This window comes from Chiloscyllium plagiosum, unplaced genomic scaffold (assembly GCF_037043375.1).
Source record: "Chiloscyllium plagiosum isolate Xiang-an unplaced genomic scaffold, Cpla_swu_hap1 HiC_scaffold_5, whole genome shotgun sequence".
Classification (NCBI taxonomy): domain Eukaryota; kingdom Metazoa; phylum Chordata; class Chondrichthyes; order Orectolobiformes; family Hemiscylliidae; genus Chiloscyllium; species Chiloscyllium plagiosum.
The window spans coordinates 49,804,184-49,817,480 of record NW_028270143.1 but is presented as its reverse complement, the minus strand read 5'-3'; the positions used below and the strand labels follow the sequence as shown (position 1 = coordinate 49,817,480).

Here is a 13,297-nt window from a genome sequence, read left to right as displayed (position 1 = left end):
GAAAGTCTAATTATTTGCACTATAAACTGTTAAATAGTTAGAAAAATACGTTTGAAATGTGCCGGCTCTGATGACACCAATCGTGCTAAGAAATCACTTAATTGTTGTTGTTGACTACTGCAACAATTTGTGGAATCATTGTTTGGCTGGTCGATGAATTCTATAGTCTTTACGAATTACACATAACTTACATTTTCAATGGACATTTCTCACACCTTTGTAAAAAATGCACTCTCTCCTGTGCTTCCCGTTTGTCTGCACATGAATTATTGCGAAGTCAGAGAAAAGAAACAGTCTTCAAAAGAACTTATATTAAAACCCACATCATAAAAGTAAGTGCTTGACTTGCTCAGATAGCCTATTATACTTAGCTCCATCATCTGGCAGCACAAGGGAATATTACTACATAGCAATTACAGCAGACCAGCACAGGGAATATCCATTAATACACTGTAGAAAAGACGATGAAGATACGTACATTTGCATAGTCAACAAATAAAACCAATTTTAAACAAAAGTAATTAGAGCATGTCCAAAATCTTGAAGCAGTTGACTTCTGCACCTGAAACAATGTAAACATCAGTCTATTGAGCTCAATACTAAATGGATCACTCACATTTTGGCCAAGAAAATATCACCAGGAGTGAAATTCAGAGGAGCACAGATTGAAGAGCTCAATAACATTTAACATTTCTGGAGTAACTAGTTTCATTTTGTTTTTAATAAATATTGCCCAGAATTTAAAAAGTTCTACAACAACAACTAAAGAAACATGATTCTTTATTTATCGTCAGAAATGTAAAGACAGTCTGAGATTAGAAACAGGATTAACAGCTTGATAGAGTAACGTTGGGTTCAATTAAACACATTATGCTTAGAGTCATTTCTTTTAATAGTCTGTAATCTATATACACAGTAATACAGGAAGGAAAAATAATCCAGATCATGTTGAAGTGATGTTAAAATTTGCAGAAACTGAATGGAAAGTATTATAAACCTCATTCTGAACACCAAAATTATGGACATCATTCTTTTTCAAAGCTCACCATGGCGCTCACATTAGAAAGCCAGACTCGCTTTCTTACAAATAGCGTAATCCTCCATCAATACATTTATTGTAAACAAATTATATTCCTATGTACTTTTATTGCTAAGTTTCTTGACAACAGACAACACTGCAGAAAGAAATTATTGTACCATTTTGTTTCAATTGCTCTCTTCTACAAAGGTTTTGACTAATAGGTTTAAAATAAGTTCTGTAAATTAGGACAATGATAACTCCAGAATTTTGTACTGTACTTTTGTTCTACATTTGCTCTGTTCTGTAAACTAGAATAATGGTTCTCTGCAATCATAGTACAATTTTCCTTTGGGTAGTTAACAGAGCTTTCCTTAAGTTAGGAAACAATTACAATTTATGATCGCATTTAACCAACCAAAAATGCAACAAATCGGAATATAAATATTTTTATATTCAAATTAAAGAGATATTCTGTTAACATTGAAAATATTGATACTGTAATCAGTGCTACAACTTGCTAGCTGTAACCAGTTGCTGTCATTCTCATCGTCATGTCCTGCTCTTCCCACAGGTCGTCTCCACTGCAGCCGCTTAACAGTTAGAGTATGACATTGTCTGAAACAAAGGCAGTTAAGGGAAGTAAATAAGAAACCAGTTTGGCCGTAAATATCAGCCTGATTGGAAATGATGAGTATAAATTCCATTATTCATATATAATTAATGCAGTATTACCCAGTGTTGTCAGCTGAAAGACTGACTTGTCAAAACGTTCAGGTACAGAACTCAGTAGAATTACCATAGTTATTAGCAGTAATGACAATTTATCATCCTGTTTGCAATTTACCCTATTTGAAGCTGCATATCAAACTGAAACTTGAATACATCATCAGACCTACAAATGTATGGTCATGATGAAATGTGTGGCAACAATTGTTTTGAAGATTTATTACTGCAAAAATATCATTAACACTGGGTTTATTTACTTCAATCATTCCACAGGATTTAAAAATATTTTTCTTCTAATATTTATCCAATTCACTTTTAAATGCCATTATTACCTCGGCTATTTAAGTTGCCAGTTCTCACTATACATTGTGTAGCTTTGCTGCTCTCAGTACCAATCTTTGTGATTCCCCTCACTTGCTTATTATTGCTGTACCCAAGACTTTAGCTTTGCAATCCTTCCAGAATTTTGAGCTCCTGTATTCGATTCTTTTCTTATTCTTTCATGCTACAATGAATGCAGTTGAATACCACAGGAAATCAATTGGGACTGAGAGTAGTTAAACTCACCTGCAGACAGCCATCGTGGGTATGACTCCTACTATGCTGGAACAATTTTATTATTCATCTGTATAATCTGCATACCATCCATTTGAGTGTCTTCTACCGATTCTACACTACCATTTACATCATGGGCCAAATGTCCTACTTATAGAGTCATGGAGTCAAAGGAGGATGATACAAAGATAGGTGGAAAATAAATTAATGACGACAATATCAAGGCTTAGGCTGCTAAATGGCCAAAAATATTCACGTTACACAATTGAGATCCTTGGCATTCAATGGCATTACTATCACTGAAATCCCCAAACATTAATATTCCTGGGAATCATCACTGACCAGAAACTAAAATGAAACGCTATATAGTTATTGTGGCTCTAAGAACAGGTCAGAGGAGTTCTGTGGTAAGTAACTCCCAAAGCCTGCCCATTATCGACAACGCACAAGTCAGGAATATTATGAAATACACTCCAGTTGCCGGGACAGGCACAGCTCCAACACTAAACAAGCTTGACACTATCCAGGTCAAAGCATCCTGCTTGTTTAGCTTTTTATCCATCACCTTTGACATTTACTCCCTTCACCACTTACACAAACTAGTAGCAGTGGATACCTTCTGCAAGATGATAGCTTCCCAACGTTCTTGCAATAGCACCTTCCAAACCTGCAATGTCTTCCATCCAGGAGCACAAGGACAAGAGATGCATAGGAAGAGCACTATCTGCAATTTGCCATACCATCCTAAAGTGGAAATATATCGGCATTCTTCCATTGTCACTCGGTCAAAATTCTGGAACTCCGTTCCCATTAGCACTGGGAGTGTTCCTACACTCCAAGGACTGAAATGGTGCAAAAATACAGTTCGCAACCATCTTCTCCAGGGCGATTAGTGATGGTCAATAAATGGCGGCCTAGCCAGTAATGGCCACATTCATGAACAAATAAAACAAAATAAATACAAAATGCCTGTGAAGTAAGAGATAGGTTAAACAAGCAAAACAAAAACTGGCACTTGGAATATGATGTGAGAAAATGTAAGGCTGTTCACTATGGCAGAAAGACTAGAAAACCACAATGTTATTTACGTTGAGAGAGAGTTGATATGCTGTACAGAAGTGACTTCAATATAAGTAAAATATACAGGTACAAGAGATAATTCGGAAGGCAAATTGAATACTGTCCTTTATGGTAAGGGAGGTGGCACATAAAATAGGGAAATTTTGCTGTACAAAGGATTGAAAAGGTAACTGTGTACAGCTTTGATCTCTATTTATAGTAGGATTTTCAACCTTTAGACGAAGTTAAAAGAAAGCTTATTAGGTTAACTCCCATGATAAAAATATCTTGTGAGAATAGGTTAAGCAGGTTGTGCTATATTCACTGAAAGCTAAATGAGTGAAAGATGTGGCTGAACTTTCGTGGACTGAGGAAGATATAAAAAAAAATGCAGGCAGAATCTCGATAAGGATATTCTGCTCCCATTTCTGATCAAAATGTTTCTGCAAGGGGTAATAAAGCAACTCTGACAAGTGGGAAATCCAAACACAGAGCCATTTCAAATAGAGTTCAAATGCACTCCATCGTGGTTGGTCCTCAGAGCCTAAGTCTGCAGTGTGAAGGTCTCATGAATTTATGCAAGTTCTGTCAAAAGACTGAGAAGGTCTACTTAAATGTCACATAACAAAGTTTTTTTTAAATCCTCGGTTCATTAAACATAGCACTTGAACCCAACAGTGATATTTTTTTTAAAAATCCTCTTCTGAACTGCTTTGATTGACAGGCCGTCTGATGCAGATTAGAAAAAAACAGATGTGCTTTGTTGATGGGTCATGTTGTCTCAATACACCTCTGTTGGCGTTTCTCCAAGGACTATTACTTCACTATCATGAATCTTTGACAAGTTTCAAAAGTTACCATTATCTCAGCAAGAGTTCTGAGTGACAATTTGACTGACAGTTTAAAAAGCCTATTAAAGATTTAGCTGTATTTCATATGAGGTCTGAGTAGAAGTGAGTTTGTTTTTGCAGGAGGTTAACTACTTGAACTTTGGGCTTCATGAATAGGAATTTCATTAAGAAACGTATAGAAGTGAGAGCTGTATAAAATTGTTATTTCCATATAGTTCCTCATGTCTGAACAAGGTGGATGCTGGCTAAAAACTGTAGCAATGCCACAGGGGTGAGTGGGGAGCATGGATTGGCATGGAGTTAACATGGGGGTTGGTGGGGTGATGCGGTGAAGGCTACATGGGTGAAGGCTACATATTTAACAGCCTATGAAACAAGTGAGAGCAAGTCACAGATTACCGAACTGGAGTCTCTGAGCAGCCTCCTATGGCTAACTGGGATCTGCTTCTGGGGTTGGAAAACCTAATGCGATTCTGACCCTGCCTCCCTGCAGGAAATATTTGGTTGATTGGGACCGTTTAAGCTAAGGTGGATTGCCAAATCAGGAAATCTCTCAAGCTACCCACAAAAACTAACGTGCAAGATTCTGAAGGTTCACAGGCACAATGCTGACAGAATTATTTGTTTCCCGGTGGAATCTGCTATTGACCCTTTTTTGAAACGCAAATTTAATATGCTCTTTTTTAGTGACTTATTGAAGCTATCACTTTGTTAGAAAAAGCAGGCTAGTTCAACACCGAAACTTCTATTCGCTTTTTCCAATCCATATGGAGTCATAGAGATGTACAGCACGGAAACCCTTTAGTCCAACTCGTCCATACTGACCAGATATCCTAAATTAATCTAGTCCCATTTGCCAGCACATGGCCGATATCCCTTCAAACTCTTCCTATTCATATACAATCCAGATGCCTTTTAAATGCTGTAATTGTCCCAGCATCACCACTTCCTATTGCAGCTCATTCCATACACGCGTCACCCTCTGCGTGAAAATGTTACCCCTTTGGTCCCTTTTAAATATTTCCTCTCTCACCCTAAACCTATGCCCTCTATTCTAGACTCCCCCACCCCAAGGAAAAGACCTTGTCTATTTACCTGATCCATGCCCCTCATGATTTTAGAAACCTCTATAAGATCACGCATCAGCCTCTGATGCACCAGGGAAAAAAGCTCCAGCCTATTCAACCTCTCCTTATAGATTAAACCCTCCAACCCTGGCAACATAATTGAAAGTCTTGGGTAAAAGCAAATTACTGAAGATGCTGGAATCTGAGACCAAAAGAGAAAATGCTGGAAAATCTCAGCAGGTCTGGCAGCATCTGTAAGGAGAACTGGAAAAATGTTGTATATCGTGCAAGTACCTGTAATTCTGGAGGCTGCATGCAGGGTGGAATTTGAGTTGAAATCCACGTGGAGTAAGTCAGAGGCGAAGACAGTCACTGAGGAAGGAAATATGGCTGTAGAAGACAGTCTTAGTAAATACCTTGTCTAACACAGAGAGAAAGGGAAAGCAGTGAAGGTGGACAGGGGGAGAGAGACAAACGAAAATCCTTTCAAAGAGAAGAGCAGTACTTCTTCAGGATAGGCATTCCTGGAAGAGAGGTGGCAGTGGGTTAAACACTGGGTAAAAGCAAATTACTGCGGATGCTGGAATCTGAAACCAAAAAAGAGAAAATGCTGGAAAATTTCAGCAGGCCTGGCAGCATTTTCTCTTTTGGTCATTGAAAGTCTTTTCTGAACCCTTTCAGGTTTCACAACATCCTTCCAATAGGAGGGAGACCAGAATTGCACACAATATTTCAAAAGTGGCCTAATCAATGTCCTGTACAGCCACATTCCAGGTCAATTCCTGGAATGGCGGGATTACCTGACACTGAAAGACTGGAGCGACTGGGCTTGCATACCCTTGAGTTTAGGAGACTGAGAGGGGATCTGACTGAGACGTATAAGATTATTAAAGGATTGGACACTCTGGAGGCAGGAAACATGTTTCCGCTGATGGGTGAGTGCCGAACCAGAGGACACAGCTTAAAAATACGGGGTAGACCATTTAGGACAGAGATGAGGAGAAACTTCTTCACCCAGAGAGTGGTGGTTGTGTGGAATGCTCTGCCCCAGAGGGCAGTGGAGGCCCAGTCTCTGGATTCATTTAAGAAAGAGTTGGATTGAGCTCTCAAGGATTGTGGAATCAAGGGTTATGGAGATAAGGCAGGAATAGGATACTGATTAAGGATGATCAGCCATGATCATATTGAATGGTGGTGCAGGCTCGAAGGGCAGAATGGCCTACTTCTGCACCTATTGTCTATTATGACCTCCCAATGCCAAAACTCAATGCTCTGACCAATAAAGGAAAGCATATTAAGAACCTTCTTCTCTATCATATCCACTTGTGACTCCACTTTCAAGGAACTATGAACCTGCACTCCAATGTCTCTTTGTTCAGCAACACTCCCATTAAGTGTATAAGTCCTACTAAGATTTGCTTTCCCAAAATGCAGCACTTCACATTTATCTAAATTAAACGTCATCTGCCACTCCTTTGCCCATTGGTCCATCTGATCAAGATCCTGTTGTAATATTTTGCAGCAGAGAGCGGCGGGAGCTGGGCAGAAGTGAAGTCGGAGCGCAGAGCCGGTTGGGAAGGTAAGTGATTGTTATTTGAGTGTTCTAGACCCCAGGTCCTACAAAGTAGGGCTTCCCTCCCACCCTCCTCCACTAACCTAACTTTAAAGTCCACAGACTTGCCCAAAATAGAGAGTCCAGGGAAGTTCCTGTTCAGAGAAGAGAGAGTCTTTAGCTCAGGAGTCTTCGACAAGGAGGTTGAGTGAAGTGATTACGCCACAGTTGAAGAGGGTGAAGACATGACTGCCCAGCTGGTTGTGTGCTACGTGCATGATGTGGGAGGTTAACAACTCTGTTGTATCTGGTTCGTATAAGTGTGGAAAGTGTGTGCACGTTCAGCTACTGACAGAGCATATCGCAGCACTAAAGAAAGAACTTGAGGAACTTAGGCTCATCCGAGAGAACGAGATCTTTTTGGACAGGACCTTCAGCGAGGTTATTACACTGACCATACCAGAAGAGAAACAGAAGAGAGAAGACGATGAGGAAGGCAGAGAGGAGACAGGTGCAAGAGACCATGGGGGGAAGTACCTGTCAAGAACAAGTTGAATCTTTTGGAAACAGTAGAGACAGATGACACTGCCAGTCCGCGAGGCGGTCAGATCTGTCAATCAAAAGTTGGCGTGGTGGCAGAGCCGAGGAGTCAGACATCGCATAGAGCCATGGTGATAGGGGACTCCATAGTGAGAGGAACTGAACGCGGTTTCTGTGGCAACAGGCGGGATTTAAGGATGGTGTGTTGCCTTCCTGGTGCCAGGATTAAGGACATCGCAGACAGAGTGCAGGAAATCCTCAAGGGTGAAGGTGAAGAGCCAGAGGTGGTGGTACATGTCGGCACAAATGATGTCGGGAAGAAGAGGAGGAACATACTACAGCGGGACTTCTGAGAACTAGGAAGAAGGCTGAAAATCAGGACGTCCAGAGTGGTTATCTCCGGTTTGCTTCCAGTTCCTCGGGCTGGAGAGGCCAGGAACAGGGAGATAATGGACTTGAATGTGTGGCTGGGAACTGGTACAGGAAGCAAGGATTTGAATTCTTGGATCACTGGAGTATGTTTTGTGGTAAGCATAAATTATACAAAAGAGATGGCTTGCACCTTAATAGGTTGGGGACCAGCATTCTGGCAGGTAGGTTTACTACTGCAACACAGCTGCGTTTAAACTAAATAACGGGGGGGAGGGGACAAACTGGAAGTTTAAGAAGGAAAAGTTAGAACAAGAGAAGTCAAGAAAGACAACGGTATCAATGAAGCAGAAAACTCAAAAAGGAATCATGCAGTAAGGTTGAGTGAAATAGGGGTTGATAGGAAGGGTGAGGGCAGTAACAAATTAAAAATACTATATATGAATGCACGAAGTATTAGAAATAAGATGGATGAGCTTGAGGCTCTTTTGGAAATTGGCAGCTACGATATTATGGGGATAACTGAGATGTGGCTTCAAGTGGAAAGGGCCTGGGAAATGAATATTCAAGGCTATACGTGCTATCGTAAGGACAGACCGATGGGCAGAGGGGTAGGGTAGCCCTGTTGGTAAGGGATGATATTCAGTCCCTTGTGTGGGGGGACCTAGAATCAGGGGATGTAGAGTCAGTGTGGATAGAGCTGAGAAATTCTAAGGGTAGAAAGACCCTCTTGGGAGTTATCTACAGGCCCACAAACAGTAGTATGGTGTAAGCTGAATAAGGATCTGAAATTGGCCTGTCGCAAAGATGTTACTATAGTTGTTATGGGGGATTTCAACATGCAGGTAGACTGGGAGAATCAGGATGGTATTGGACCTCAAGAAAAAGACTTTGTGGAGTGCCTCCGAGATGGATTCTTAGAACAGCTTGTGCTGGAGCCTACCGGGGAGAAGGCAATTCTGGATCTGGCATTGTGCAACGAACCAGAATTGATCAGGGACATCGAAGTGAAGGAGCCATTAGGAGGGAGTGACCATAATACAATAAGCTTCAATCTGCAATTTGAAAGGGAGAGGGTACAATTGGTAGTGATAATATTTCAGTTGAATAAAGGGAACTATGGAGCTATGAGGGAGGAGCTGGCCAAAGTTCAATGGTGCAATACCTTAGCAGGGATGACAGTGGAGGAACAATGGCAGATATTTCTGTGTATAATGCAGAAGATGCAGGATCAGTTCATTCCAAAAAGGAAGGAGGATCCTATGAGGAGGCAGGCGTGGCTGTGGGTGACGAGGGAAGTTAAGAAACATATAAAGTCAAAAGAGAAAAAGTATAACATAGCAAAGATGAGTGGGAAAACGGAGGAATGGGAAGCTTTTAAAGAACAACAGAGGATTACTAAGAAGGAAGTAAGCAGAGAAAAAATGAGGTACGAAGGTAAACCGGCCAAAAATATAAAGGAGGATAGTAAAAGCTTTTTTAGGTATGTGAAAGGGAAAAAAATGGTTAAGACTAAAATTGGGCCCTTGAAGACAGAAACAGGGGAATATATTACGGGGAACAAAGAAATGTCAGAAGAGTTGAATTGGTACTTCAGATCTGTGTTCACTGGGGAAGACACAAGCAATCTCCCAGAGGTAACAGTGGCTGAAAGACCTGAACTTAAGGGATTTTATATTTGCCAGGAATTGGTGTTGGAGAGACTGTTAGGTCTGAAGGCTGATAAGTCCCCGGGGCCTGATGGTCTACATCCCAGGGTACTTAAGGAGGTGGCTCTAGAAATCGTGGATGCGTTGGTGATTATTTTCCAGAGTGCGATAGATTCAGGATCTGTTCCTGCGGATTGGAGGGTGGCTAATGTTGTACCACTTCTTAAGAAAGAAACGAGAGAGAAAGCAGGAAATTATAGACCAGTTAGCCTGACCTCAGTGGTGGGAAAGATGCTGGAGTCAATTATAAAGGAGGAAATTACGACACATCTGGATAGCAGTAACAGGATAGGTCAGAGTCAGCATGGATTTATGAAGGGAAATCATGCTTGACTAATCTTCTGGAATTTTTTGAGGATGTAACTCTGAAGATGGACAAGGGAGATCCAGTGGATGTAGTGTACCTGGAGTTTCAGAAAGCCTTTGATAAAGTCCCACATAGGAGGTTAGTGAGCAAAGTTAGGGCGCATGGTATTGGGGGCAAAGTACTGACTTGGACTGAAAATTGGTTGGCTGACAGGAAACAAAGAGTAGTGATAAACGGCTCCCTTTCAGAATGGCAGGCGGTGACCAGTGGGGTACCGCAGGGATCAGTGCTTGGACCGCAGCTTTTTACAATATACACTAATGATATAGATGATGGTATTAATAGTAACATTAGCAAATTTGCTGATGATACAAAGCTGGGTGGCAGAGTGAAATGTGAGGAGGATGTTAGGAGATTACAGGGTGACCTGGACAGGTTAGGTGAGTGGACAGATGCATGGCAGATGCAGTTTAATGTGGATAAATGTATGGTTATCCACTTTAGTGGCAAGAACAGGAAGACAGATTACTACCTAAATGAAGTCAAGTTAGGTAAAGGGGCAGTACAACGAGATCTAAGTGTTCTTGTACACCAGTCAATGAAGGCAAGCATGCAGGTACAGCAGGTAGTGAAGAAAGCTAACAGCATGCTGGCCTTCATAACAAGAGGGATTGAGTATAGAAGCAAAGAGGGTTCTTCTGCAGCTGTACAGGGCCCTGGTGAGACCGCACCTGGAATATTGTGTGCAGTTCTGGTCTCCAAATTTGAGGAAAGACATTCTGGCTATTGAGGGAGTGCAGCGTAGGTTCACGAGGTCAATTCCTGGAATGGCGGGACTATCTTATGTGGAAAGATTGGAGCGACTGGGCTTGTATACCCTTGAGTTTAGGAGACTGAGAGGGGATCTGATTGAGACGAATAAGATTATTAAAGGATTGGACACTCTGGAGGCAGGAAATATGTTTCCGCTGATGGGTGAGTCCCGAACCAGAGGACACAGCTTAAAAATAAGGGGTATGCCATTTAGGACAGAGATGAGGAGAAACTTCTTCACCCAGAGAGTGGTGGCTGTGTGGAATGCTCTGCCCCAGAAGGCAGTGGAGGCCCAGTCTCTGGATTCATTTAAGAAAGAGTTGGATAGAGCTCTCAAGGATAGTGGAATCAAGGGTTATGGAGATAAGGCAGGAACAGGATACTGATTGAGGATGATCAGCCATGATCATAATGAATGGTGGAGCAGGCTCGAAGGGCAGAATGGCCTACTCCTGCACCTATTGTCTACTGTCTATCTGAGATAACCTTCTTCGCTGTCCATGACACCTCCAATACTGGTGTCATCTGCAAATTTACTAACTATACTTCCTAAGTTCACATCACATTTTTAAATATAAATGAAAAGAAATGGATCCAGCAATGATCCTTGTGGCACACCACTGGTCACAGGCCTCCAGTATGAAAGCAACTCTCCGCCACCACCCTCTGTCTTCTTCCTTCAAACCAGTTCTGTATCCAAATGGCTAGTTCTCCCTATTTCAGGATATCTAACCTTGCTAAACAGTCTATCAAAAGGAACCCTATTAAACGCCTTACTGAAGTCCAATTAGATCACATCCACTGCTTCGCTCTCAAATCTCTTTGTTACTTCCTCAAAAAACTCAATCAAGTTCGTGAGACATGATTTCCCACGCACAAAGCCATGTTGACTATCCCTAATCTGTCCATGCTTATCCAAATACATGTAAATTCTGTCCCCCAGGATTCCCTCCAACAACTGGCCATTATTGATGTCAGGCTCACCAGTCTATAGTTTACTGGCTTTTCCTTACCACTTTAAACAGTGGCACCACGTTAGTCAACCTCCAGTCTTCTGGCACCTCACCTGCGACTATCGATGATACAAATATCTCAGCAAGAAGCCTAGCAATCATTTCCCTCGCTTCCCACTGAGCTTGAGGGCACACCTGATCAGGTCCTGGGGATTTATCCACCTGTCTGCGACTCAAAACATCCAGCACTCCTTCTCGATAATATTTTTCAAGATATCACCATCTATTTCCCCACATTCTGATCCTTCATGTCCTTCTCCACAGCAAACACTGATACAAAATGCTCATTTAGTATTTCCCTTATCTCCTGCGGTTCCACACATTGGTGGCATTGGTAGGGGATTTTAACTTTCCAAACATAGACTGGGATTGCCATAGTTTTAAAGGTTTAAATGGAGAGGAATTTGTTAAGAGTGTACAAGAAATTTTTCTGATTCAGTATATGGAAGTACCTACTAGAGAAGGTGCAAAACTGGACCTATTCTTACGAAATTAGGCAGGACATGTGACTGAGGTGTCAGTGGGGGAGCACTTTGGGGCCAGCGACCATAATTCTATTGGTTTTAAAATAGGGATGGAAAAGGATACAAAGGATTTAAAAGTTAAACTTCTAAACTGGAGTAAGGCCAATGTTGATGGTATTAGGCAAGAACTTCCAAAAGTTGACTGGGTGCAAATATTCGCAGGAAAGGTATGGCTGGAAAATGGGAAGCCTTCAAAAATGAGATGACAAGAGTCCAGAGACAGTATGTTCCTGCTAGGGTGAAAGTCAAGGTTGGTAGGTGTTGCGAATGCTGGAAGAGGAAAGAAAATGAGGTTTTGGTCAAGAAAAAAAAGAAAGCATATGCCACGTGTAAACAGGAGAAATCGAGTGAATCCTTTTAAGAGTATAAAGGCAGTAGGAGCATACTTAAGAGGGAAATCAGGAGGGCAAAAAGGGGACATGAGATAGCTTTGGCAAATAAAGTTAAGGAGAATCAAAAGAGATTTTATAAATACATGAAGGACAAAAGGGTAACTGAGGACAGAATATGACCCCTCATTAAATGATAGGGAGTATATTTTCATTCTACTCTATTTCCCCAAAAATATATCCCTGTACATCTACCTTCATCAAGCAGCATTTGTGAATTTTCTGCCTTGGTTTAGAAAAAGCACAGTGTTAATCATTTGTATTCTTTCTCATTTAGCAAATTAGATATTGCTTCTCAGGCACCCATTCCTGTTTTAGAGTCATAGAGATGTAGAGCATGGTAACAGACTCTTTGGTCCAACTCGTCCATACCGACCAGATAACCTAGATAAATCTGGTCCCATTTGCCAGCATTTGGCCCATATCCCTCTAAATCTTTCCTATTCATATACCACCATCCAGATGCTTTTCAAGTGTTGTAATTGTACCAATCTGCACCACTTCCTCTGGCAGCTCATTCCATACATGCACCATTCTCTGCATGAAAATGTTGCCCCTTAGGTCCCTTTAAATCTTTCCCCTTTCATCTTAAACCTATGCCCTCTAGTTTTTAACTCCCTCACCTCAAGGAAAAAAGCTTGTCTATTTACCCTATCCATACCCCTCATGATTTTATAAATCTCGATAAGGTCACCCCTCAGCCTCTAACACTCTAGGGAAAATAGTCCCATCTATTCAGCCTCTCCCTATAGCTCATATCCTTCAACCCTGGCAACATCCTTGTAAATTTCTTCTGGGAGAC

General features: G+C 41.4%; 1 protein-coding gene across 3 annotated transcripts in view; it reads right to left on the bottom strand.

Annotated features, from left to right (window-relative positions):
* Positions 1-763: 763 nt before the first annotated feature.
* Positions 764-13,297, bottom strand: part of elp2 (elongator acetyltransferase complex subunit 2) — a 149,684-nt gene continuing 137,150 nt past the window's right edge. For all 3 annotated transcript variants that reach the window (XM_043689953.2, XM_043689952.2, XM_043689954.2), the window contains one exon: positions 764-1,636. In XM_043689953.2, coding sequence (XP_043545888.1) covers positions 1,480-1,636 — 157 coding nt within the window. In that variant the 3' untranslated portion in view covers positions 764-1,479. The remainder of the gene's footprint in view (positions 1,637-13,297) is intronic.